This window comes from Ursus americanus, chromosome 27 (assembly GCF_024610735.1).
Source record: "Ursus americanus isolate L20-20 chromosome 27, mUrsAme1.1.p, whole genome shotgun sequence".
Taxonomy (NCBI): domain Eukaryota; kingdom Metazoa; phylum Chordata; class Mammalia; order Carnivora; family Ursidae; genus Ursus; species Ursus americanus.
Window position 1 is genome coordinate 16,464,780 of NC_142153.1, and position 27,086 is coordinate 16,491,865.

Here is a 27,086-nt window from a genome sequence, read left to right on the forward strand (position 1 = left end):
ACAAGATAGTAGTTATTTTACAACAGATGTTTACAAGCTACAGCGTTAGTGATAGAAATCCAGGCCTTGCTTTTATCTCCTCTGGTCTAAAGTAGCACATCAAGGTTTCATCATAAAATCAAAGGAAGTAAGACAAGATCACGCAAATGCTGGACAGTGAGCAGCAGAAGGGGCTGGGACAGCAGTGTTCTGTTCTCAGTGTGGTAATGAAGGACCATGTCACTGAGAACTCCCTGCAGTTGACACTCTTATTAGTCCAAAAAGCAGTTCTCTCCAGTGAAATAGCTCAAAATTCCTGTTCATCCTCTGAGCTCAGGATACTCCATTTCCTCTCCCTACCAGTAAAAAGAAACATGAAGGGAGACAGGGAACCAAAGTTTTATGTGGGGATAAGAAGCTGTTAATTTATTAACAAGAGACTTTTGAAACCAAATAATCTGGAGATGGGGGACTAAGAGGTCATAAAGACTGTGAGTTTGGGTCAGTTATTTTATATATAGAATGGCCTTCAATTTGGGGTTTTCTAGTATTTCTTCATGGTTAAATTGAGGTTATACATTTTTGGCAAGAATATCAGAAATGACATTGTACCCTTCTCAGTGCAAAGGGTACATGATGTCAATGTCTTACTGAGGCTGATAAACTGATCACTGCTTAAGCTGGTATCTGTCAGATTTCTCCACCACGAAGCTATTATTTTTCCCTTTGTAATTAATGAGGACCTTATGGGGAAATCTACTGAGACTAAGCAAATACTCCATTTCTCATCACACTTTTTGCTAACTTTAGCATCCACTGACAGCTTCTGCCTATAATTATTACTTGTGGGCCTGCCTAAGGGCAAATTATTTCCATCATTCCTTCCAGATGTGTAAATTAGAATTCTATAAGGAAGGACTATTCTTTCTCCACTTATTCAGTTGTTTATTTGATGTAGTATGGACTCATGGGTACTTACTCTACGGATTACGATCGATTACTATCATTTTGTTATTCAAACATCCTGGCTTTGGTCATTGAGAGCCCTTCAGATTGTTCCTGTATCTTTTTTACTTGCTTTCCTTTTTATTCTGTCTTTTGTTTTGCTGAGCACCTACTTTCTGGTACCAAAAAATGTTCCGAGCTCATCTTATATTTCCCCAAACTTGGAACAATCAACCATTTTGTCAAGGAGTCCTGACTGACTTTATTGGAGAATGTTATCTAGAGACCAAGATCTGGGCGCTCTATTTTCTTTTTCTGTCAGTTTGGTTTTGGTTTTGTTTTCTGAAAATCGTAAATGATTAGGGGATACTGAATTTAAAAGCAGACGGATTTATTTTGGCAGAAGATCTCCCAAGTATCATGAAAGTCAGGCACGCTCTCAACTATAAAGGTAAATAAAACAGGAACTGATCTAGAAATCTTGTAACAGAGAAAAACAGGAAGAACAGGCTAGAATTTACAAATTCAGACTGGATCCTCTGAATTGAAGAGATCCCTGTTCCACTTAAGCTAACAATGAAAACTCTGTAACAAAGTATGCCAGAGAAGGAAAGGAAAGAAGGAAAGGAAATTCCTAAATAACTCATTCACGTTTTGGCTATGCCCAGATTTTTCCTATAAAATGCAAAATTAGCAGACTAGTACAGTACAGCCTGGGAACCAGACGGTCTGGGTGTGAATCCAGCCACTCCATTTACTATGTAACATGGGGCAAATCATTTAACCCCTCTGCCTCAGTTTCCTGATCTGCAGAACAGGGATAATAATACCTGTCTCATACAGCTGTAGATAGTAAATCAGTTAATGTATCGTCCACAAAGAAAGAAGCACTATCTATACCTGTTATAGTTATCATCATCATCTCACCTCTATCATCTTATTTCTGGGTGCTAATGCCTCTAACGAAAGCGGTATGAAACACCTAAGAAAAGGACTGGCTAGCAGATATAGGGTGATCTCATTTATGTAAAATAGAAAAAACTAAAATTCTACAAAACTCTTTTTAAAGATTTACTTTGAGAGAGAGCACGCACACGAGCACGAGTGGGGGATGGGACAGAGGGAGAGGGAGAGAAGCAGAGTCCCTGCTGAGCACAGAGCCTGACAGACAGACAGACATAAATAAGATCTTTGGGGGGGGGGGGGAACAGGGTTAAGGTTTTGTTTGAGCAGTTTCTAGCCATCATCATGTTTGATCCGAAGGGGCAAGCAAGGGAGAGAAAATTCTTGGGCCCATTTTAGAGTCTAAGGCGGTGAGGCTGAAGTGGGCTCTGGGCAGGATCAAGATCACAGCTAGTGGAGAAAACAGCTCTGAAGCTGCGTCCCAGGCAACAGCAGGCCCCAAGCCTGCCCCACACAGTCATGCACAGAGAAGTGTGTCCCAGCCTGGGTGGGGATATGGCAGACCCCTCCCACCCCATCTGGCCTGCACCCTCTTATAGCTGTACCATTCCCGGTCCCCTTGGGAGCCCACGACCCAACAGTAGTCAAGATGGTGGCTCCCTGTGCACCAGTGTGGCAGCCTCACCAGCTGGCCTTCACTGCCTTGATGGCACTCACAAGGTTCTGGGCCGGGCAGATACCAAAGATCTGGAGGAGGGCGATGCCCCCAGAGACCCCAATCACAACAATGGGGGTGTCCTGCAGCCACTTCTCAAACTGGCCCATGCAGTCTTTAGTGTGGATGGAGCCCCGCTGCTCCAGCGCCAGTGGGAGCTGCCTACTGTAGCCACACTGGGTGCTGAGGAGATCTTCTGCTGGGTCCCTGATGCGGCAGGAGAAGGGGACCCTACAGCGCTCCTGGCTCAGGTTCAAGTCAGTGCAGCTGAAATACAGATTGAGGTATCAACCATTAGGCCCTCGGGCTCCACAGCAAAGCTAATATTTCTGAGCAAAGAGATTCTGAAGGTCAATGTCGTCCTGACAGGCCCTGACATTGTTACTGACAGAAGAAACTGAGCTGGTCTCGAATCCAGTCCTTGCATATGAAGGCCAGGATCCCTGTTGCCAGCTCCAGGAAGAAAAGACGCTGAGAAACACAGAAAAGCGTGAGCAGGAAGGTGTTCTCCCAAAGAGCCCCAATGCCCCCGTCAAAGCCCAGCACCGACACAACGCCTCCAACCGCTACCAACAGCCACATGGGATCGAGGCCTCCCAGATCTGTCAGTGCTGAGATGTTGGAGAGAACACCCTTCTCACCCCAGGCCCGAGGCCAATGGCCAGGAACAGGGCTCCCAGCACCCACAAGACAATGTTGAAGCCAAACAGCAGTATTTCCTACAGCAGCAGACCTCAGGCTCCTGGAAGCCTGGGGTGCTAGCCCAGCATGGTTAGCAGCCACCTGCTGGCCCAGAAACCAGAGCTGGGGTCGAGCCAGCCCTCCACGGGCCACCCTGGGCTAGAGCCGCCCAGGCTATACCACATCCTTGTTATCCATTCATCAGTCACTGCACACTTGGGCTGCTTCCATATCTTGGGTATTGTAAATAATGCCACAATAAACAGGGGTGTGTGTATCCCTTTGAGTTAGTGTTTCTGTATCCTTTGGGCAAATACCCAGTAGTGCCACTGCTGGATGCTAGCACAGTTCTATTTTTAACTTTTTGAGGAACAGCCATACTGCTTTCCACAGTGGCTGCACCAGTACATTACTTTTAACCCATATTTAAAGTGAGTTTCTTACAGAAAGCATACACCAAGGTCTTGCTTTGTATCTAATCTGAAAATCTGTATCTTAATTATTATGGTTAGACAATTTACAACTGTCTCAATTATTATGTTTGAACAATTTAACAGTGAAAAGTGTGTTAGATGATTTTGGATGTTTAAACAGATGAAAGTCTTTATTACTATGTTTACAAGATTTACATTTAACATAATAATGGCTGGACTAAAATCTATCCTCTTACCATTTCTATTCCATATACTCCTTGTTTTTTTCCATTTCTGTGTTCATTTGGATTAAGTGAATATATTTTTCTGATTACATTTTATGTCTGCTATTGGCACATTATACATTTTTTACTGAGATACAACTGACAACACTGTATTAGGTTTAGGTGTAGAACACAATCATTTGATATATGCATATATAACAAAATGATTACCAAAGTACTTTAACACTCATCACCACACAATTACGATTTTTAGGAGATTTTATTTATTTATTTGAGAGAGAGAAAGGAAGAGCACAGAGGAAGAAGCAGACTCCCTGTTGAGCAGAGAGCCCGATGCGGGGCTCGATCCTAGGAGATCATGACCCCCGAGATCATGACCTATGCCAAAGGCAGATGTTTAACTGACTGGGCCACCCAGGTACCCCTACAGTCACAATTTTTTTCCCTTGTGATGAGAACTTTTAAGATCTACTCTCTATCAAATGTATAATACGGCATTTTTTTTTAAGATTTTATTTATTTATTTATTTATTTGACAGAGAGAGACAGCCAGCGAGAGAGGGAACACAAACAGGGGGAGTGGGATAGGAAGAAGCAGGCTCCCAGCAGAGAAGCCCGATGTGGGGCTCGATCCCAGAACGCCGGGATCACGCCCTGAGCCGAAGGCAGATGCTTAACGACTGAGCCACCCAGGTGCCCCTGTAATACAGTATTTTTAACTATAGTTACTCCTTTTTTGAAAACAATGGTTTTAGTGGCTGTCCTAGGGTTTATAATACACATTTAATTAATCAGAGCCTAGCTGCAAGTAAGTTATACCAGTTTACATATAATGTAAAGATTCTATAATAGTGGGGCACCTCAGTGGCTCAGTTGGTTAAGCGTCTGAATCTTGATTTTGGCTCAGGTCATGATCTCAGGGTCATGAGACTGAGCCCCATGTTGGGCTCCATGCTCAGGGCGGGGGGTGAGGGGGTGGGTGGGGAATCTGCTTGAGATTCTCCGCCCCACTACCGTGCGCTCTCTCTCTAAAATAAATAAATCTTTAAGATTTTTTTAAAAGATGTTATAATAGTATCCTTCCCTCTGACCTTTGAGCTGTCACAAATTTTACTTTTATATTTGCTGTAAACATAAAATATATTTCTAATACTTTTCCTTTATAATCAGTTATCTTTCTTTTTTTTTTAAGATTTTATTTCAGAGAGAAAGAGCACAAGTTGGGGGGGGGGTATCCCACAGAGGGAGAAGCAGACTCCCTGCTGAGCAGGGAGCCTGATGTGGGGCTCAATCCCAGGACCCTGGGATCATGACCTGAGATGAAGGCAGATGCTTAATCAACTGAGCCACTCAGGTGCCCCTTTTCTTTTTTCTTAAGTAGGCTCCATAAATGGAGCCCTACACGAGGCTTGAACTGACAACCCTGAGATCAAGACCTGAGCTGAGATCAAGAGTCAGAGACTTAACCAACTGAACCACCCAAGTGCCCCTTGAGCTCAAAGCAATAAGAAAAAAATTTTAATAGACATTTTTAAATGTTTTAATTAGAAAAACATGAATTTTATATTCACCTATTTACAGCACACCTACTTATCTGTATAGATCCAAGTTACTACCTAGAATCACATCCCTTTTGCCTGAAAGAATCTCCTTAGTAAATCTGGTAATACAGGTCTTATGACAATGACTTATCTCAGTTTCTGTGATACCATGAGAATATTACTCTAAAAGACTATTTCTCCTTAATTTTTAAAAGATTAGTTTTAGGGCGCCTGGGTGGCTCAGTTGGTTAAGCATCTGCCTTTGGCTCAGGTCATGATCCCAGGGTCCTGGGATAGAGCCTAGCGTCCCGACTCCCTGCTCAGTGGGGAGTCTGCTTGTCCCTCTCCCTCTGCCCCTCACCCCACCCTTTAGTTCTCTCTCTCAAATAAATAAAATCCTTTAAAAAAAAAAAAAAAAGATTGGTTTTGCTGGGTACAGAATTCTAGGTCAAAGTTTTTCCCTTTTGGGGCACCTGGATGGCTAAGATGGCTAAGCATCTGCCTTCGGCTCAGGTCAGGATCCCAGGGTCCTGGGACCAAGCCTCACCTCAGGCTCCCTGCTCAGTGGGAAGCCTGCTTCTGCCTCTTCCACTCCCCCTGTCGCTGTGTCTCTGTCAAATAAATAAAATCTTTAAAAAATAAAAATAAAATTTTCATTTTGGGGCGCCTGGGTGGCTCAGTTGGTTAAGCGTCTGCAATCAGCTCAGGTCATGGCCTCAGCCTCAGGGTCCTGGGATGAAGCCCCACACTGGGCTCCCTGCTCAGCAAGGAGTATGCTTCTCCCTCTCCCTCTGTGCTCTCTTCTCTCTCTCTCTCAATAAAAATCTTTAAAAATAAATTTTTCATTTGATTTTCTTTTAATATCTACCTTTGAAATATTCTACCTGATTGTGCATGTTGTCTGCCTTTTCTACCAGAGGCCTTAACACATAAATCAGCTATCTTAAATTCCATGTCTAACAGTTTCCAGTACCTGTGTCCCAAGAATTTTATCAATTCCCTTGTCTCAATACTGTATCACTTTTCTCCTTGTTATGCCATATATATATATATATATATATACACACACACACACATACACACACACACACACACACACACACACACACACAAGTATATACTGAAAGCAGGATAGCCTCTGTAGGACAGCTGAGACTGAGATAAACAGTCTTTGTGTCTGGATATGACCCTATCTTTCTTATGCTAGGCCTTTAGGGTGTGGAGGTAGAGTCATTCTATCGTCAGAACATGAGCTTGGTTTGGAATCTATTGCTGCTATGGAGACCTATAAATGCAGCACAGGCTTCAAATTGCTCCAGCCATACCTTATGTTTAGGGTAGAGGCTTGTTTGCCAAAGAGTTTCTCTCAGTATCTACTCAAACTACAGTTTTAGGTCTTCCATTTAGACTGCATCTCATATTGTCTCCCTGCCTCCAAGCTCCTGCAACTCACAGAATTCCACTGTTACCCATTACTCCACATCTCTAAGCCTGGTATGGAGTGGGAGTTCTCTGAAATTCTGATTAAGCCTTGGTCACAGCCAAATACTATGTTCTTGGTATCCGACATGTAGCCTTCTCAATGTTCCTGCCCATCCCCCCGTGCTGAAGTCCTGGGCCCAGCACATTCCTGCCCCTTCCCCAGGGGTGGAAGGTTTTCTTTCTGTTCCATTCCCACCGCAGTTTAAGGCTTTCGTCTCACAGCAGAGAGGCAGGAAGGACTCAGACAGGGCTTCATGTCTTTCCTGAAGCATCTACCATTCCCCTCCTCCAGGCCTGCCCAATGATGGCAATACTCAGCCCTATCCTCTTGTCTTTTTTATAAGCATTCAGTGAAGTCTGTGGAAGAAAGCCTGTAAGTAGGTATGAACTCCCTGTGTTCTCAGCCCCCAAGGATTCTGTATCTTCTTGCTAGTCCAATTTAAGCCTTTAGCAGTTCATTAAAATTTTTAACTGAATTCTTCTGAGTGGTGTTCATTTTGTCTGTCCCAGATAAACAAGTACTTGCATTCCATCTTTTCTTGGAGGTGCCTGTCTTTCCTTAGATTTCAGATTAGGTGGTTGTCCTGCAACCTCAGCTCTCTGATGGATTCAAGAGAACTATAAATTTGCAGCTGTTTAGGGTTTATTATTATTGCTATAGGAGTGGAACAATGCTCTGACCAGCGTTCTCCATTTTAAGTGGAACCCAGAAGTCCCCAACTATCCACTTTTTTGGCTAAAAAACAATGTGATTAATGCAACTAGCTCTGCTCTCTACGGGCTTATGTGAGACAAAATAGCTTCAGGTCAAATTTCCAAGTCAGCAATAAAAACATCACTCTAATTCCAAGAAAGCACACAATATTGTGTTGTGGGTTTTTTTTTTTTTAGATTTCATTTATCTGAGAGAGAGAGCAATCACAAGAGGGGCAGAGGGAGAAGCAGACTCCCCACTGAACAGACAGTCCAATATGGGACTCAATCCCAGGACCCCAGGATCATGACTTGAGCTGAAGGCAGAAGCTTAACCGCCTGAGCCACCCAGGTGACCACAATATTGTTTTAAAATACACACCACAGGTGCAGGGGTAGCTTGGTTGGTTAAGCATCCAATTTGACTTCAGCTCAGGTCATGATTCAGGGTCGTGAGATCCAGCCCAGTGGGGAGTCTGCTGGAGATTCTCTCTCTCCTACTCCTCTGCCCCTCCCCTTGCTCACTCTCTCTAAAATAAATAAATCTTTAAACAGAAATACATAAATAAAATACCAAACCAGAATTTTATTTTTTAGATTTTATTTATTTGAGAGAGCAAGAGAGAGTGCGAGCACAAACAGTGGGGGAGAGGGAGAAGCAGCCTCCCCACTGAGTAGGGAGCCCACCTCAGGGCTCCATCCCAGGACCCTGGGATCGTGACCTGAGCTGAAGGCAGACGCCAACTGACTGAGCCACTCAGGCAAACAGAGCCTAATTTTAAAGGCAAGATCTCACAGAATCCCAAATTGAATTAGATTTTAATGTATCCAAGGACAAAAAATGTACAGTTGACAGAGGTACAAAGAAAAATCATGTTTTTCTCTAATTTTATAAAGTCGTTGCAAGAAAATACAAATTCAAGAAAAACCTTATTTTCTATGAGGCTGGCAAAGTCAACTAAAAACATCTAGTACTGGTGATGGCAAAGAATTGGAAACTTTTTCATATACTGCTGTGAAGGGTAAATGCATCCCAAAAAATTGGTACAAACTTTACAAAAGGCATTTCAGGCAAGATGTTGAAAATTTTTTAAATATGCCTTATCTTCTGAGCTGGCAATTCTACTTAAATCTACAATGAGGAAATAATCGGGCCGAGTGCACATATATTTATGTGCAAGTATTATTTATAATAGCATATAACAACACAAAAACTACATTTCTATCTGTGGAGCATCAGAAAAATTGTTTTAAAGTACATCCATAAAATGGAAAGCCATCAAAAAATAATGGACTAAAACAGCATCTGAGCCCCAGGAAAAGAGCTTCTGGAAGAAGCCTTGTATTCTGATAAAGTTGAAATTGTTTAAGCTTCTAGGTGGAAAAGAACAAGTTAGCAGAAATGAAAGAAAAGTCAGACTGCCATTGGACTTCTCACCAGGAACGCCAACAAACATTCTATAACTGCAACAGATCATTGCAAATGTGCCTCAGACTGCTATACTGGCTCTGGTTCTTCGCTGTCTAATAAAACACAACACCACAGATCCACTTGGTCAATAACCAGATAGCTAAGGAAACATGAATAAATAACCAGATAAGATTAAAAACACCTAGTATTTTAGTACTATTTGATACTTCCAATTCTACTGGTAATAGCTAATATTATGGTTACTATTACTATGTGCCAGGCTCTGTTTCAAGCTCTATGCACCCTTATTTTTAACTCATTTAATTCTCATAAGGACCATGAGACAAATACCATTATTCCTATTTTATAGATGAGAAATCTCAGAAGTATCTTGCCTAAGCTAGTAAGGAGCAGAGCTAAGATATAAACCTGCAGATTAACTATTCAAACCATCATCTTGACCACTGCATTTATTTACTGGCTCTAAATGGATAAGATCCTGATAAAAGGAAATAAATGCCTTTGTGGAATAAGACATATACCTAAGTTCAACTACTCTGTGTTCACTTACGTATTTGACTTTCTAAATTACTACAAATAAGCTCTCTCCTTACTTGTGTTATATCTCATTTTAGGATATCTGGTTCTGTTACAGATAAAATGAAGGGTGAGTCTGCAACAGGTCTGAAAGCTTCATCTCCATTTCCTCTTTAGCTAAGACTGCCACCTACTGGGCTAACACAAAAATCTCCAATACAATCAGGACAAAGCGTTTTGAGTAAAATACGAACAAAGAGACAGAGAGGAAGACAAATGTTAAGATATGCATCAATTTTCAGTGGATCTTCTCTGGAAATGCACAACTTATATCAACAGAAAAAACTCATTTTTTTAAAATTAGTGATTTATGCCATACTGATGATTTCAACTCCAAGAACAGTGCCCCAACCCTGAAGTTCCTGTGGATGGTGATTATTCCCCCAGAGTCTACAGCGCTGTACGAACACCACAGTGACAGTATGCAAGAACCACCATCTGTGTTCCCTTGTCAGTGTTCCCTCAGAGCCGTAGGTAAGCTCAACAACAGAGACCTTATTCACTCTAACATCCCTGTATCACTGCGCCAAATTAAAGAATTCAAGAAAAGAAGTCTGAAGACAACAGATATTTTATAAACATAAACCATACCTTTAATATAATTCTCAACCCAGACGGTTTCACTTCCTGGGGAACATTTGATAATGTCTGGATACATTTTTGGTTGTCACACTGTGGGGAAAGGTATGCTACTGGGATCTAAAGAAGCCAGGGATTCTGCTAATGCAGTGACAACCCCAATGCCAAAAAAAATTATCCAGCTCCAAATAATCAATACCACCATTGTTGAAAAACCTTTCTTCCTCCCAGCCATCTTTCTTAGAAAATATAGAGATTAATGAAAACACCAGTTGATAATAAGAAACTGAGCCTAGAACCAAATTGTTTACATACATAAAGTACTTTTTATACTGGTTTAATAAACATATGATTTTCTAGGAACATACAATGTACGATTAACCTTTGGAAATCTCAGAAAAACTTCACTTTGTATTTTGCAGACCTTGTCCAAGAGTCTTTATCACTTAAGGGAAACACTAATTACGGTACATAGGTTGCTACTGCATCACACCTGTACTGGTCCATTTGTAGCCATCACATTCAAAGGTGACTCAAATGTAAACAACTGTGCTATTTATATCCCTTTTATATTCTAATATAAATGTGCTTGAAAAGTTCTAAATATTGAAATACATTTGTAGGGGCGCCTGGGTGGCACAACGGTTAAGCGTCTGCCTTCAGCTCAGGGCGTGATCCTGGCGTTACGGGATCGAGCCCCACATCAGGCTCCTCTGCTATGAGCCTGCTTCTTCCTCTCCCACTCCCCCTGCTTGTGTTCCCTCTCTCGCTGGCTGTCTCTATCTCTGTCGAATAAATAAATAAAATCTTTAAAAAAAAAAAAAAAAGAAATACATTTGTAAAATATAAATCAATTTCCTTTTATTTATTTATTCCTCCTTTCTGTTACAGTTAGGGTATACTTTTTTTTTTTTTAAGGAGGGTGGGAGAGGGAGAAGGAGAGAGAGAATCTTAAGCAGGCTCCACGTCCAGTGCAGAGCTCAGTCCAGGGCTTCATCTCACAACACTGAGATAATGACCTGAGCCAAAATCAAGAGTTGAATGCTTAACCGGCTGAGCCACTCGGGTGCCCCTACTTTTTTTTTTTTTTTTAAAGTAAGCTCTGCACCCAATGTGGGGCTTGAACTCACCACCCTGGAATCAAGAGTCAACATGCTCTACTGCCTGAGCCAGCCAGGCAGGCATCCCTGTATTATACTAACTTTTAAGAAATCATGTCTCAATGCAGGTTATATCGCCTAGAAATTCTACTTTCCAAGAGCAAAGAATACATTACAAAATATTTGCTCCTCAGGCTCCACTGAATCAGATTAAAGGATTAAAAACCACTAGCCTAGGGGCGCCTGGGTGGCGCAGTCGTTAAGCATCTGCCTTCTGCTCAGGGCGTGATCCAGGCATTCTGGGACAAGCCCCGCATCAGGCTCCTCCACTGGGAGCCTGCTTCTTCCTCTCCTACTCCCCCTGCTTGTGTTTCCTCTCTCGCTGGCTGTCTCTGTCAAATAAATAAATAAAAGCTTAAAAAAACAAAAACTAAAACCACTAGCCTATGACAAAAATCAGAGTCTTTACTACAGCCTTTGCCTTTACTATTCTCTGCATGAACCCCACTTCCCCCACAACGGCACCCACATGAGTACCACTCTGGTACTTTGGAAGCCTAGCACCATCTCATTCTTCCACCGTGGTCTTCTCCGAGTTCCACCCCTCCTACTACTTTAACAGCTTGCACATACTTCATTTGTCTCTTTCCTAGAATTTGATACAATCTGTAATCATGTTTTATTTTTTATATTGTCTACTTTATCTTTTAGAATGTAAACTCCACAAAGGCAGAGATTTGTCTATACCTTGTTCACTGCTGTATCCCCTGCATTTGGTAAAATGACTGGGCCATAAAATAGAACATCAGTAAATATTTGAATAAGTGAATTCTTGTTGAATAATTCATGAATACACAATAACAGATTGTTACCAAAATCCCAGAAAGTGTCAACTAGGAAATAAAAACAAAAGAATGAAGTTGATAAAATGATACCTGTAAGTTTAAGCAAATTAGAGATATAGAAAATCACTTTGTATATTTGAGAACCCCCCAAAATTATACTTTCCAAACAAATAATGGGAGACTGTATCATGTAATAAAGGTAATTAATATAAAATGACACTTTAAAAAATGTTAAAACTGTATGCCAATTACAAAAGGAAATATTTAAACAAAAGAAGACAGGATGTACGGTAAAAGAATGGGCAAAAATATATGAGTTGAAAAAAAGGGAGGGGATTAAAAGAATATGAAAATAAGGCCAGATTTCAAAGTAAAAGAACATTAAATACAACCAAGAAGAATGCTTTACAATGATTATAATACAATCCTTAAACTATGACTGTCAAGAATGTATATAAACCAAAAATTTTGAGGGAAACATATACAGGAAGTAATAGCAAAATTAACAGAAAAAAAGCAATGGCAGATTTTAATGTTTGCTCTGTCACCACTCATATAAAGTAGTCAAAAAGTAGTATGTAAAGGGTGATCTGACAGATATTTTCCTTTGAAACAAAATACAACAACAAAAGTAAAACTGATAAACCAACAGTTAGCATAACAAGGAAGTAAGGGAGAAAGTCCAAATACAAAAAGTTAGCAATAAAAAGGGAAAATTACAGAAAAAAATTAAATTCGGGGCTATACTCTGCAAAAACTATATGCTATTCAATTTGAAAATTAAAAAAGGATGATTTTAGGTAAGCAGAAATTGCCAAAATTAATTTACAAGGTGGGAAACTTAATGAAGAACATAACCAAAGAAGATATGAAGAATACAGTCAAAGAAGCAACAAGACAGGTACACTCATGGGCGTTTGTGTTCAAATCTTCAAGGAATCGAATATTCTCGTAAGGGAAGAATGAAAAGGGAAGGAAGAGAGGAAAACTACCTCTCTTTTGATGTATCCAGCATCACACACAAACCAAACCCTGAGAAAGTAAGCAAAAAAAGGAAACTGGATACTAAAGCAAAAACCTTTAAACATAGAAAAAGAGTCCAGAAATATATAGTTAAAAAAAGGTTATTCTAGGAGTATAAGGACAGTCAACATTAGGAAATCTAGTAATATACTTCAACATCTATTAAATAAGTCCAAAACAACAAAGACTTAATAGATGCAAAAATAATTTATCAATTTCCCCTCCCAAATACCTTCTGATATATATGGCTATTTCATTAACATAAAAAAATGCATACACATATCCAGCATGTAAAAGGTGTAAGAATATTTGCTGCAGCATTAAGTACTTAAAAAAACCCATCCATCAGGTACACCTACATAATGGAATACTAAATAGACATATAGCACCAGAGAATATCTCTAATAGAGAAAAAGTAAACTAGAAAAATAAACATCAAACAATTTATACAATTTATTTCCAGATATGTGGGATTTTACTAACAAGCATATGTGGTTACTTTTATAATCTGAGTGGAAAAAAGTGAAAATCCTCATCTTGGGGTGCCTGGGTGGCTCAGTTGGTTAAGCAGTCTGACTCTTGGTTTTGGCTCAGGTCATGATCTTAGGGTTGTGAGACTGAGCCCTGTGACAGGCTCCGTGCTCAGCCTGGCATCTGCTTAAGACTCTCTCTTCCTCTTCTTCTACCCGCCCCCCCCCCCGCCCTGCCGTGCACTCTCGCTCTCTCTCAAATAAATAAATCTTTAAAAAAAAAAAAAGAAAAGAAAGAAAATCCTCACCTTGTCCTTATAAGCCAAGTAATAAGGAGACAGAAAGAGCTTAAGCCAACAAAGGCCATATACAATGGCAAATGAAAATGGGGTAATATTAAATAGAAATAAATAGAAAAAGATACACAAACAGGAAAAGGTTGAGCAAAGTTAAAACAGTGATATCCACAGAAAAATCGCACTGGAGACAGAAAATACTAATGACTTGGTATAATAGTGTGAGGATTATAGCAGAACAGAAAGTATTCTCTTAAAATTTCTCCAATGAAAAAAAAGAAAAAGAAAGAAATTCCTCCAATGAATTATCAGAAATCCTAGAGTTCCGTCCTATTCTTATAGAGCTACTGCAACCTCAACATATGCCCCAATTTGAACATGTACAGATAGGCCGCACAATGCTGCCATATGCAGAGCAGACTTAATACTAAAAATTCCCTGAGAACAGTCAAACATTTTGATTGTTAAAGGTACCAACGGAAATGGCAGAGAAACTAAAACTAGTGCTATACTGTATTAGAAAGTGAAGAAGAGAGACAGCAGGTGTAATCAAAAACATAAGAATAAGTCGTTACAATATTTCAAGCTGAAAAATCAAGAAATAAAAATATAAGCATATTATTTAATACAATAAGGGAAAAACCACCCAAAGAATTAAAATAAAGCCACTTAAGTAGTGCCACAAATGAAAGGGACTCAAATTAGTAAAAGAAAAATTTATCTACTTTTCATTGTAAGATCTTCCTATTTGAATATGTGATACTTACGATGTTTTTTAATACTGCACATTTTTTCCAAATGAATTATGCCAAAGAATGAAGGAATCAGCTATTTTTTTAAAAATCTGTATCTTAAAGATCAAGTCCACCCCTCTGTTTTTTCAAAGTGTCAAGTAAATTTGACAATTATAAAAGTTTCCATAAAAGCAGAACTGTAAGTAAAAAAATTGCTAAGCCAAGCCTTTCTTAAATGAGCACCTATCACTACAACATACAAAAGAAGTTCACTATTCCCTTATTTACACACAAAGCTTATTTATTAGAAAGTACAATACAGATAACTGGAATACTTCGAAAACAATTTTTTAACATAACAAACATTTACTGAGTATCAACTGCATACAAGGTACCCTCAATCACAATTCTCCACCAAAACACAACATTCTATTTCCTAAAACAAATCATGGTCATCTAAGTAACTTAAGGGTGGCTGAACTCCTATCTGCACCACAAGCCTGAATATCTACAGCCAGATAACATATGAAAGAAAAACTTATATAGTACAAATTACAAAATCATAACCAAGACATGTATGGGATACTAAAGGAACAAGAATTATATGTGCATTTTTATACAAAATTACTTCTTCAATAGAATCTCTTTTATTCAATACACTAAACAGAGTCACTAGGCTACCTCAGGCATAGCAACAGTTTTACTATTTGGAATTTTTCTTTTCTGTTTGGAATTTAATATTACTTTTTTACTTTATGAATTCTTCTCTTGCCTTTTTAGTTCAAAATTAATACAAATTTACAGTACAATATATTTGTCTAAATGAGAATTTCTACTTGTATAGTAGAGATTTTCCATGACTAAACCCTTGTTTAACTACTCTTTTACCTGACACATATTGATGAAATATTTTTTTTAAAGGTCTTATTTACTTGAGAGAGAGAGCCCGCACACAAGCTGGGGTGGGGGGGAAGGCAAAAGGGAGAGGAAGAGAGACAATCTCAAGGAGACTCCGCACCGAGCGGGGAGCCCGATGCAGGGCTCAATTGCACGACCCTGAGATCATGACCTGAGCCAAAATCAAGAGTCAGAAACTCAACCGAGCCACCCAGTTCCCCTGAAATATATTTTAACTAAAATTCAAAACACAGGCATCACACATTTAGTACCAGATTCAACAGAAGCTTAGCATCTGACTCTACAATAGTCGGAAAAAAGTCATCTTGCCTATCCAATCAGAAAATCAAAAGACTCACAAGTTATTTAAGAGAATATCAGTCACCAACAAAAATGTTTTTTCCCATCCTGCATCAAGCTCTCATATCAAGATATGAGGTAATATTTGTAAAATAATAGAAATAAAGAAATTGGTACAGCTGAGCTATAAGCATAAGATATCATAACCTACCATACTATGATTACAAGTACAATTAACCTAAAATCTTTCAAATTACATATTTCAAATTCCATTCTGAGAAACAGTGTTAGTGATAAGATTTTAGCTGTGTTCTAAAAGATGATAAAGCTAAAAATCACTACTTTAAAATTAAAGTTATAACTGGATTATAAATATAAATTTTGCCACCCCATATTTGTAACACACTTAAAAATTAAACAAAGGCTCACCTTCATCCACAGAAAACTGACAGCTCTTATCATTGAAGAAAAGAATTTTCTTCTTATCAGGACGATTTACAAATAGTATCTGGTCCCCTAAAGCCTTAAAAGATTGAAAAAAAAAAAAGTTTTTTTCAGTTAACTCCAAATTACCTCACCCCAAAAGATTTTTTGTTCTTTTTTTAAACGACAAAGGACTCTCCCATTTCTTTTAACCTTCAGTATACCATTAGGGTCTAATGCATCTAATTTTAGTTAAGTTTCTTTCATGAGCAGTTCTACTTTTATGGATTAATATTTCAAGACTTTTATTCTTAGAGATCTTCCAAAGTACAAAAAGAAAAGTTACTTATTTTTGAAAAACAAAACCCAATCTATGTTTCAATTATGATTTGGGTCTACTGGATTCTTTTTATTCATCTAAGAAAAACTGTGGGATCTTAGTGGTCTTACTTTTCCTCTACCTTAAAATATTTTGCCATTTATTTATCACTACCCAGCAAGTATTTCCAATTATGCTTTAAAAAGCTACAATAGTAAAAAATGAAAGAATAATTAATTCACCTAGAAGTGTGATGCAACAGTGAAATAGCCATCCTTCAATTTTTTTACTGCATTGCCCAAACTGTTGCATCACCTTTCAAGAAGATATAAAAGACCAAAGAGTGGTCTTTGTTGTCTTTTGGCTTTCATTAAATATAGAGGACAATTCAGAATTTATTTCCTGATCCTCAGGGCAATGACAAGAAAACTGACAGAAAATACTTCACTATTATTAATAAATGAGAACAAGAATGCAAAAAGCCTGACAGTAGCACTCACTCTAGACTCTAATGGACGGTGAAATTCATCACAGAAATAAAGTCTAAAACTATGAGTCTTAGTTGCTCAGATGAATAATCTCAAGCTTAAGAATTAATGACTGAATGCCAGATTTCTACGAACATAACAAAATGAGGTGTTTTCATTCAGTTAGTTATTCAACAGGAAAGAATTCACCATAGAATACTGTGTGATAAGAGCCCTTGCCATTTCACTTTGCTAAAAAGCCATACAATAGCATTCTTTCATCTTTTCCGATGAGTGTTTGCAAAAATATACTTGATTCAGGAGTTTGCTACGTTAAAATCTTAAAATTTCCAATAAAGCTGTTTTCACCATCCCTTCATTCTTATTTATATAAATTATTCATGACACAAAAAACTCTGAAAAACAATTAAAAGACTTCAACGGGCCCAGGTGGTAATCATTAGATATGGTAAATAGTATGAAGATATGGTAAATCTAATGGTAATCATTAGATATGTAAAATAAACTAAGAACTCAAAAGACAGTGCAGAAAGGAATTAAAAACATAAATAAATGAAAAAATATCCATATTCATGAATTAGAAGACTTAATATTGTTAACATATCAATAATACTAAAGCAATATGCAGATTCAACACAATCCCTATCAAAATTCCAATGGTACTTTTTGAAGAAATGGAAAAATCCTTCCTGAAATTAATGTAGAGTCACAAAAGACTCTGACTAGCCAAAACAATCTTAAAAAAGAATAAAGTTGGAAGTCTGATAATTCCTGATTTCAAAACATATTATAGAAGATTCTGCAAAGAAGGCAAAGTAGGAAGCACCAGGAACCTGTCTCCCAACCTAGACAACAATTACACTGACAGCATCAGTCTCATGTAACTATTTTGAAACTCTGGAGTTTATCATTGCCTTGCAACTTCCAGGGGAAGACTCAGACAACGTTAAAGACATACAAAAACAACTACATAAACGAAGAAAATTAGAGTGACGATGCATGTCCTGGAAAAGACTTAGAAAAGTCCTTAAAAAAAATCTTAAGTTTACACCTCCAGCTAATCCTTAGCAGAGAGACAAGCGACAACAACCCAAAGCAAAAAGAATATAAAAAACAGGAAAACCTGGAGAAAGAGAATCTGATATCCAGAGTTACTATATTATTAGATTCAAATGTCTAGTTTTCAACAACAAAAAAAAATCACAAAGCATACAAAGAAACAGGAAACCATGGCCCATTTAATGAAAAAAATAAATCAACAGTCCCTAAAAAAGACCTGATGGTCAATATACTACACAAAGACTTTAAAACTGTCCTAGAGATGATCAAAGAACTAAAAGAAGATGTGAAGAAAGTCAAAACAATATATTAACAAAATGGAAATACTGATAATGAGATAGAAACCTAAAAAGAAATCACAAAGAAATTCTGGTGTTATAAGTACAATAAATGAATTGAAAATTTCACTACAGGGATTCAAAGGCATTTTTCAGTAGGGAGAAGAGAGAATTAGTGAACATGAAGATAAAAGAATGGAAATTATCAAGTTCAAGGAATTGACAAAAAGGATTGGGGCATCTGGATGGCTCAGTCAGTTAAGTGTCTGCCCTTGGCTCAGGTCATGATCCCAGGGTCCTGGGATTGAGCCCCACAGTCAGGCTCCTACAGGTAGCCTGCTTCTCCCTCTCTCCCCTGCTTGTGCTCTCACTATCTCTCTCTCTAATAAATAAAATCTTTAAAAAAAAAAAAAAAAGGAACTGACAAAAAGGATTGAAGGAAAAGTGAACAGATTCTAAGAGACTTCTGGGACATCAACAAGCAGAAAAACGTACAAATTGTGGGAGTCCCAGCAGAAGAGAGAGAGAAAAGGGCAGAGAGCATATTTCAAAAAATAATGACGGAAAACTTCCCTAAGTTGAGGAAAAATATGAATAAAATAAACATCCAAGAAGCTCAATGAACTCAGAGACCCACACTGAGATACTTTATAAATAAACTTTCAAAAGACGAAGAGAATCTTGAAAGCAGCAAGAAGCAAACCAGCACACACAAGGAAGGGATCCTCAAAGAGATAACATTTCTCATCAGAAACTTTAGAGGCCAAGGGCACCTGGTGGCTCAGTCAGTCAAGCATCTGACTCTTGTTTCACCTCAGGTCATGATCTAAGGGTCATGAGATCAATCCCTGTGTCAGGCTCTATGCTCAGCACAGAGTCTGCTTAAGATTCTTTCCCCCTCCATCTCCCTTCCCCTCTACTCTTCCTCCCAACTCGCACTCTCACGTGGGGTGGGGAGGGGAGGGGAGGAGGAGGAGGAGGAGGGAGGGAGGGAGGGAGGAAGGAAGGAAGGAAAAGAAAAGAAACTTTAGAAGCCAGAAAGTAGCAGGCTGATATATTCAAAATGCTGAAAGAAAAATCTGTGAACCCAGAATCTTCTATCCAGCAAACCTATCCTTCAAAGGTGAGAAAAAAATTAAGATATTCCCAGATAAAAATAAAAAAGCTGAGGGAGTTCATTACCACTGGATCTACCAGGCAAGAAATGTACAAGGGAGTCCTGCAAGGTAACATGAAAGAATCAGTAAGTCAAAGTTAATATGAAGAAATAAAGATCTCACTAAAGGTAAATACTAAATACAAGTGCAATTATAAAAGCTAGTATCACTGCAGCAAAAGTTTGTAACTACACTTTTTGTTCTCTACAGATTTAAGAGACTAATACAATTTTAAAAAGCAATTATCAGTCTAATAATAACTAGTATCACTGTAACCGTTTTGTACCTCCAAATTTTGTCTTCTACATAATTTAAGAGACTAAGAGATTTAAAAGAATTATTAGTGTATGTTTTGGAGCAATGTGTGAAGATGTAATTTTATGACCTTTACCAAAAAAAGGGGGTGGGAATGGAGCTGTAAAGGAGTAGAGTTTTAATATGCTACTGAAGTTAGGCTAATAGAAATACAAACCAATACAAATGTTGTAACTTTAGGATGTTAAATATAATCCCCATGGTAACCACAAGGAAAACAGCTACAGAATATACATGAAGGAAATGAGAAAGGAATTTAAACATTTCAATATTAAAAAAATCAACTGGGTGGCTCAGTTAAGTATCCAACTCCTGATTTCGGCTCAGGTCATGATCTTGGGGTTGTGAGATGGAGCCCCCTTTCCGGCTCCATGCTGGGCGTGGAGCCTGCTTACGATTCTCTCCCTCTCCCTCTGTCCTTCCCCGCCCTGCCATCTCTCTCAAAAAAAAAAACAAAAAACAAAAAAACAGAAGCTCTACTAAATACAAAACAGTAACTCAGCAAAAGAACAAAAACACAAGAAGGCATACAGAAAACTAATAGCAAAATGACATCCCCTCCTAAGTAATTAAAAAGATTAAAACTCTGCAATCAAAAGACATTCCAGGCAGCCTCACAGCAAGCATCTGAGCCCCTCCAAAACACATCCCCCCACCACCCAGTGGGCAGCTTCCAACGGCACCAGCAATCCACCCCCAAATGGCCCCTACTCTGGGGAGGCCAGCCATGTACACTAGAGTGCCTGCAGCCGTTGCAGCCGGGCCTCTCAGCCAGATGGGTCAAAGCCATCCCCATTCACCAGTGTACCACTAGCAGCTGCCGCCTGGCCTCACAGCCACAAAGGAGGACAGTCCTGCACATCAACAAGTTCACACCAACTGTGGCCCAGACAAAACAGAGTGCACACAGCCCACAAAGGGAATACCCCTGGGGTACCTGCCTCAGGTGATGAGGGGGGTCTACACTGCTGAGGCCCACAAGACACCTTTTACATAAAACGACTCCTTCAAAACAGGGAAACAGGTGCCTGGGTGGTTCAGTCAGTCAAGCATCTGCCTTCAGTTCAGGTCATGATCCCAGGGTTCTGGGATCGAGCCCCACATGGGGCTCCCTGCTCAGCAGGAAGCCTGCTTCTCCCTCTCCCTCTGCCTGCTGCTCCCTCTGCTTGTACTCTGTCAAATATATAAAAAATCTTTAAAAAAACAAAAACAAAAACAGGGAAACATAACTGATCTAATATACAGAAACTCACACAGCTAGGCAAAGTAAGGAGAGAGAGGAATATATTCCAGAAGAAAACAAAACAAAAACAAAAAAACAAAAAACCCTAAATGAAATGGAGGTAAGCAATCTACCAAATATGAAGCTCAATGTCATGACCAAAAAAATGTTCATCGAACTCAGAAGAAAAACAGAAGAATACAGTGAGAACTTCAACAAAGAGAAAATTTAAAAAGAGAGCTGAAAAATCAGAACTAAAGAATACAGTAACTGTATGAAAAACACAGTAAACGGAATCAGTTGCAGATCAGATGATACAGAAGAACGGATCAGTAATCCATTAAGACAGGGTAGTAGAAATCACCCAATCAGAACAGCAAAAAGAAAAACAAATCATATATCTAATTAGGGGTTAATATCCCAAATATATAAGGAACTCATGGAACTTAATATTAAAAAACAAACAATTTAAAAATTGGAAGAGGATCTCAATAGACATGTTTCCAAAGAACATGCCTACACATGGCCACAAACATGCTCAACGTCATGATCTGGGAAATGCAAAACCACAATGAGGTATCATCTCACACCTGTCAGGACAGCCATTATTAAAAAGATTAGATATAACTGTTGGAGAAAATGTGGAGAAAAGGGCAATCTCAGGTACTGTTGGTGGGAATGTAAATTGGTGCAACCACTATGGAAAACAATATAGAGGTGCCTCAAAATATTAAAAATAGAACAACCATATGCTCCAGTAATCCAGTTCTAGTACTTATCCAAAGAAACCGAAAACACTTAACTCAAAAAGATGTATGCATCCCCTTGTACACAGCATTATTCACAATAGCCAAGATACAAAAACAACCCAAGTGTCCATTGATGGATAATCGGATAAAGAAAATATGATACACACACACACACACAAATGGAATATTATCTAGCCATAAAAGAAGAAATCTTGCCATCTGTAATAAAATGGATAGACCTTGAGGGCATTATGGTAAGTGAAATAAAGGAGACAAATATGGTATTATCTCATCTTTACGTGGAATCTAAAAAAAAAGAAAAAAGCCCTGGTGGTTGCCAGACACAGCGGGTGTGGGATGGGGGAAATGCATGAAGTAGTCAAAAGGTGCACACTATCAAGTCATGGGGATGTAATGTACAGCATGGTAACTATAATTAATACTGTACTGCATATTTAAAAGCTGTTGAAAGAATAAATTTTGAAAAGTTCTCATCACTAAAAAAAATTTGGTGCTATGTATGGTGACAGATGTTAATCACACTTACTGTGGTGATCATTTCACAATATATGCAAATACTGAACGATTATGTTATACACCTGAAATATACTGTTATATGTTTCAAAACAGAACTGTTAGACTAAAAGAACTCATCAAAGTAGCAGGATACAAGGTCAACACACAAAAATCAGTTGCATTTCTATACACTAACAATGAACGATCTGAATGGAAATTACAGAAAACAATCCTATTCACAAAAGCGTCAAAAAGAATAAGATACTTAGAAATTAACTTAAAGAGGTGAAGGACTTGCACCATGAAAACTATAAAACACTGCTGAAAGGGGGCGCCTGGATGGCTCAGTCGGTTAAGCGGCTGCCTTTGGCTCAGGTCATGATCCCAGGGTCCTGAGATTAAGCCCCGCATTGGGCTCCCTGCTCAGCAGGGAGTCTGTTTCCTCCTCTTCCTCTGCCCTTCCCTTTGCTGGTGCTTGCTTGCTTTCTTTCTTTTTTTTTTTTTTTTAATTTAAAAGATTTTATTTATTTGGCAGAGAGAACCAGAGAGCACAAGCTGGGGGAATTGCAGAGGGAGAAGCAGAAGCAGGCTCCCCACTGAGCAGGGAGCCTGATGCAATGTGGGGCTTGATCCCAGGCCCTGGGATCAAAACCTGAGCAGAAGGAAGACACCCAACCGACTAAGCCACCCAGGCACCCCCCTCTCTTTCTCAAATAAATAAAATCTTAAAAAATAAATAAAAATAAAACACTGCTGAAAAAAATTAGACGACAAAACATGCCAGGTTTACAGATTAAGATGTAGATACTACCCAGGGGCTCCTGGGTGGCACAGCGGTTAAGCGTCTGCCTTCAGCTCAGGGCGTGATCCTGGCATTATGGGATTGAGCCCCACATCAGGCTCTTCCGCTATGAGCCTGCTTCTTCCTCTCCCACTCCCCCTGCTTGTGTTCCCTCTCTCGCTGGCTGTCTCTCTGTCAAATAAATAAATAAAATCTTAAAAAAAAAAAAAAAAAAAGATGTAGATACTACCCAAAGCGATCTACAGATTCAACGCAATCCCTATCAAAATCCCAATGATGTTTTTTGCAGAAACAGAAAAACCTATCCTAAAATTCATATGGAATCTCAAGGGACTCCAAATAATCAAAACAATCTTGAAAAGGAAGAACAAAGATGGAGGATTTACTTCCTAATTTCAAACCTTCCTACAAATCTACAGTAATTTAAACCGTAGTATTGGCATAAAGACTGTGGTAGAGAGAGCCCAGAAATAAATCGTCACATGTATGGTCAAACGACTTTTGACAAAGGTACCAGGACATTCAATAGGGAAAGGACAATCTTTTCAACAAAAAGTGCTGGAAACTGGATATTCACATACAAAAGAATGAAACTTGACCCTTACCTAACATCATATATGAAAATTAACTTGAAATGGATTAAGAGACCTAAATGTAAGATCTAAAACTATAAAACTCTTAAGAAGAAAACTTAGGGCAAAAAGCTTCTAATCTTGGATTTGGCAATTATTTCCTGGAAATGCCACTAAAGGCAACAAAAGGGAAGAAAAGAAAAAAAAAGACAAGTATGACTACACAAAAATTTTATCATTTGGTACATTAACAGTATCAATGGAGTAGAAAGAAAGGCAGCTCAGAATGGGAGAAAATACTTGCAAATCATGTTTCTAATACGTGATTAATATCCAGAATACATAAAGAACTCCTATGACTCAAGGACAAGTTAAACAACTCAATTCGAAAATAGGCAAAAGATTTGACAGACATTTCTCCAAAGAATATATACAAATAGGCAATAAGTACATGAAAATATCCTCAGTATCACTAATTATCAGGGAAATACAAATCAAAACTACAATGAGATTACACCTCACATCCATTAGAATGGCTACTATAAAAAAAAAAAGTGTTGGCAAGGACATGAAAAATCTGAACCCTTGTGCACTGTTGGCAAGAATATAAAATGGTAAAGCCGCTGTGGAAAACAATACGGTGGTTCCTCAAAAAATTAAAAACAGAATTACCATATTATCCAGCAATTCCACTTCTGTTTACATACCCTAAAAAACGGAAAGCAGAGGGGCACCTGGGTGACTTGGTTAAGCATCTGACTCTTGATTTCAACTCAGGTCAAGATCTCAGGGTCATGAGATCTGGCCCCGCATCAGGCTCCATGCTCAGCATGAAGTCTATCTGTCCCTCTCCCTCCCCCCACTTGTGTACACTCTCTGAAATAAATAAATAATCTTCTAAAAACTAAATTTAAAAAAAAAATTGAAAGCAGAGTCTTGAAGAGAGATTTTTACAAACATGTTAATAGCAGCGTTATCCCCAATAGTTCAAAAGTGGGAGCAACCAAACAGATAAGCAAACTGGTGTATGCATACAATGCAGTATTTCCAGCCTTAAAAAGGAAGGAAATGCTGATGAATGATACAACATGGAGGAACCTTGAGTATACTGTGCTGGGTGAAATAGGCCAATCACAAGACAATAGTGTATAATTCTACTTATCTGAGTTACTTAGTCAAAATCACAGAAAGTAGAATGTTGCTTGCTAGGGACTGGCAAGTGGGATAAGGAAAGCTGTTTAGTGGACTTAGAGTTTCAGTTTTACAAAATGTAAAAGTTCTGGATTATCTCTTGCACGACAATGTGAATACACTTAACACTAATGAACTGTACTCTTACACATGCTTAATATGTCAAACTTTACCTTATGTGATAGTTTTCACTACAATTTTTTAAAAAAATTTTTAACTAAAAACTAACCCTGATGAGTAGCTCATTCAACACATACCTTAAAAATATATCCTATTTCAAATCTGAAGAGTATTCTGCTTCAGGTAATGGCCAAGTCCCTAAGTTTTGTTTTGTTTTTTAGAGAAAACTTACTATAAACTCTGGATATTTTCAAAAGAGTTCAAAGAACAAAAAAGATGTATTATATGTCACCCACTGCAAAGAAGACGAAGTTTAGAGTTTGAGTCTAGCCAAGATAACTGCCCATTTGTACATAAAAACCATCAAAAACACTCTGGAGAAATATTACAGAAGCCTGACTCCTTATTACACATTAATTCGCAATATTTAAGACTCAACAGAAATTAGACACACCAAGCAACAGGAAAACATGACCCATTCTCAAGAGACAAAGTGGAGACCACCTGGAAAACAGGCTTATAATGAATGGGAAAAAAAATCTCAGCAAAGAAACAAAACATAAAAAGGAATGAAAAGTCTAGAACTGAAAAATACTACCTCTAAAACAGAAAATTCACCAGTGGGAATTCACAACAAATTAGAGGTAAAGAAGAAAAGTCCATGAACTTGACAATACATCAAAATAAAACAGAAAAAAAACCTGAAAAAAAATGAACAGAGCCTCAATGACTTGTAGGATAACACGTGTCACTAATTACCAAGAAGTACAGGAGAGAAAGGAGCAAGTTTTACTACACAGGTAACAAGACAAATGAACCATCAACAATTAACATCAACCGTGAAGAATAGAGACTAGCAGCCTTTCCAATTGAGTTCCAACTTTAAACTGGAAATGTAATCTGCATGGCTTTCTCTGATAGCCTTTTAGGAATTAAAAGAGCCAGATTATCTATCAGTCAATGCTTTCATGTTTAATACCTCTGGCTCCTCAGGTTAGCACTGTCTACGAGCATCGTTGAAGCAGCTCTTGTATACAAACCTAACAACTTCTGAGAAAGACTAATAATGACTTTGAGAAAAACTTTCCAGAAATATTCTGAAGACGCGATCTTACCAAAAACAACACAAAAGGGAGCTGTCAAAGTTACACAAAAATGGCTGCGCTCTGTCCTGCTCTGTAGCACAGGACCCAAATTTGAAATCTTCAACTGACTCACCACAACCCCAAGTATATATAATGGAAGCTTTAAAAATAAAAATTTAAAAACACTTGCTGTTTTCTTAAAACAAGACATTATTAATTCAAATTATACTAAGGCATAGAAAGAAAAGAGAGGTTACCTTGACCGCTTTCTGGGAATTGGGGAGTCCTTCCTCTATGTCTTCTAAAAGAATTCCTCCTAAGCCTCGCTGGTCATGCTTATCTAACAGCCTAAGCAGGGCTTTCTTATCTTTCAAGTTGTATTTGGGCTTGAAGGCATACTTCCCATCTATTACTTCAATTTTGGGGTTATTGACTAATGCCTGTAACAGTGACACAATTTGGATATATTAACAAAAGGAAACCCCATACACACCTTAAATTCTACTAATTATTTTTAAAATATCGATACCCAATACAATTGTAAATTAAAAGCATTCCGTGAATACCAACTAACAGAACTAAAATACTGGACATCAGGATCCAAAAATCAGTAAGTAGAGATCAGCATGTTGCTCACATTTTATAAAAGAAACTTTTTATTATTAAATTCTTTAGATGAGAAAAACCATTTTATCACGACTGATTTGAAGAAACTGTACCCATATTCTTTTGAAAATAAAAGATAAAAAAGAATAAATGCCAATTAATATTAATAGACAAAGTGAACTGGGTATTGCCTACCCCACCCTCAGAGTATAGTTTATCACATACTGGCATTATGTGTGAAACATAACCCTGGGATAAATATACCAAGTCTGCCCCGCCTGGTAACAAATGGCACCTACAGGTGTGGAAGGAACTGAAAAGCACCAAACTAGTGC

At 38.4% G+C, this 27,086-nt stretch overlaps 1 protein-coding gene and 1 pseudogene across 1 annotated transcript in view; both read right to left on the reverse strand.

The window, feature by feature from the left end:
- LOC123780380 (tetraspanin-17 pseudogene) lies at nucleotides 1-6,992 on the reverse strand (annotated as a pseudogene).
- GTF2E2 (general transcription factor IIE subunit 2) overlaps nucleotides 1-27,086 on the reverse strand; it is a 57,792-nt gene that overhangs the window by 2,104 nt on the left and 28,602 nt on the right. The window contains exons 5-6 of the mRNA XM_045779249.2: nucleotides 26,403-26,585; nucleotides 16,279-16,372 (exon numbers count right to left, since the gene is read on the reverse strand). Of these exons, the coding sequence (XP_045635205.1) occupies nucleotides 16,279-16,372; nucleotides 26,403-26,585 (277 nt within the window). The remainder of the gene's footprint in view (nucleotides 1-16,278; nucleotides 16,373-26,402; nucleotides 26,586-27,086) is intronic.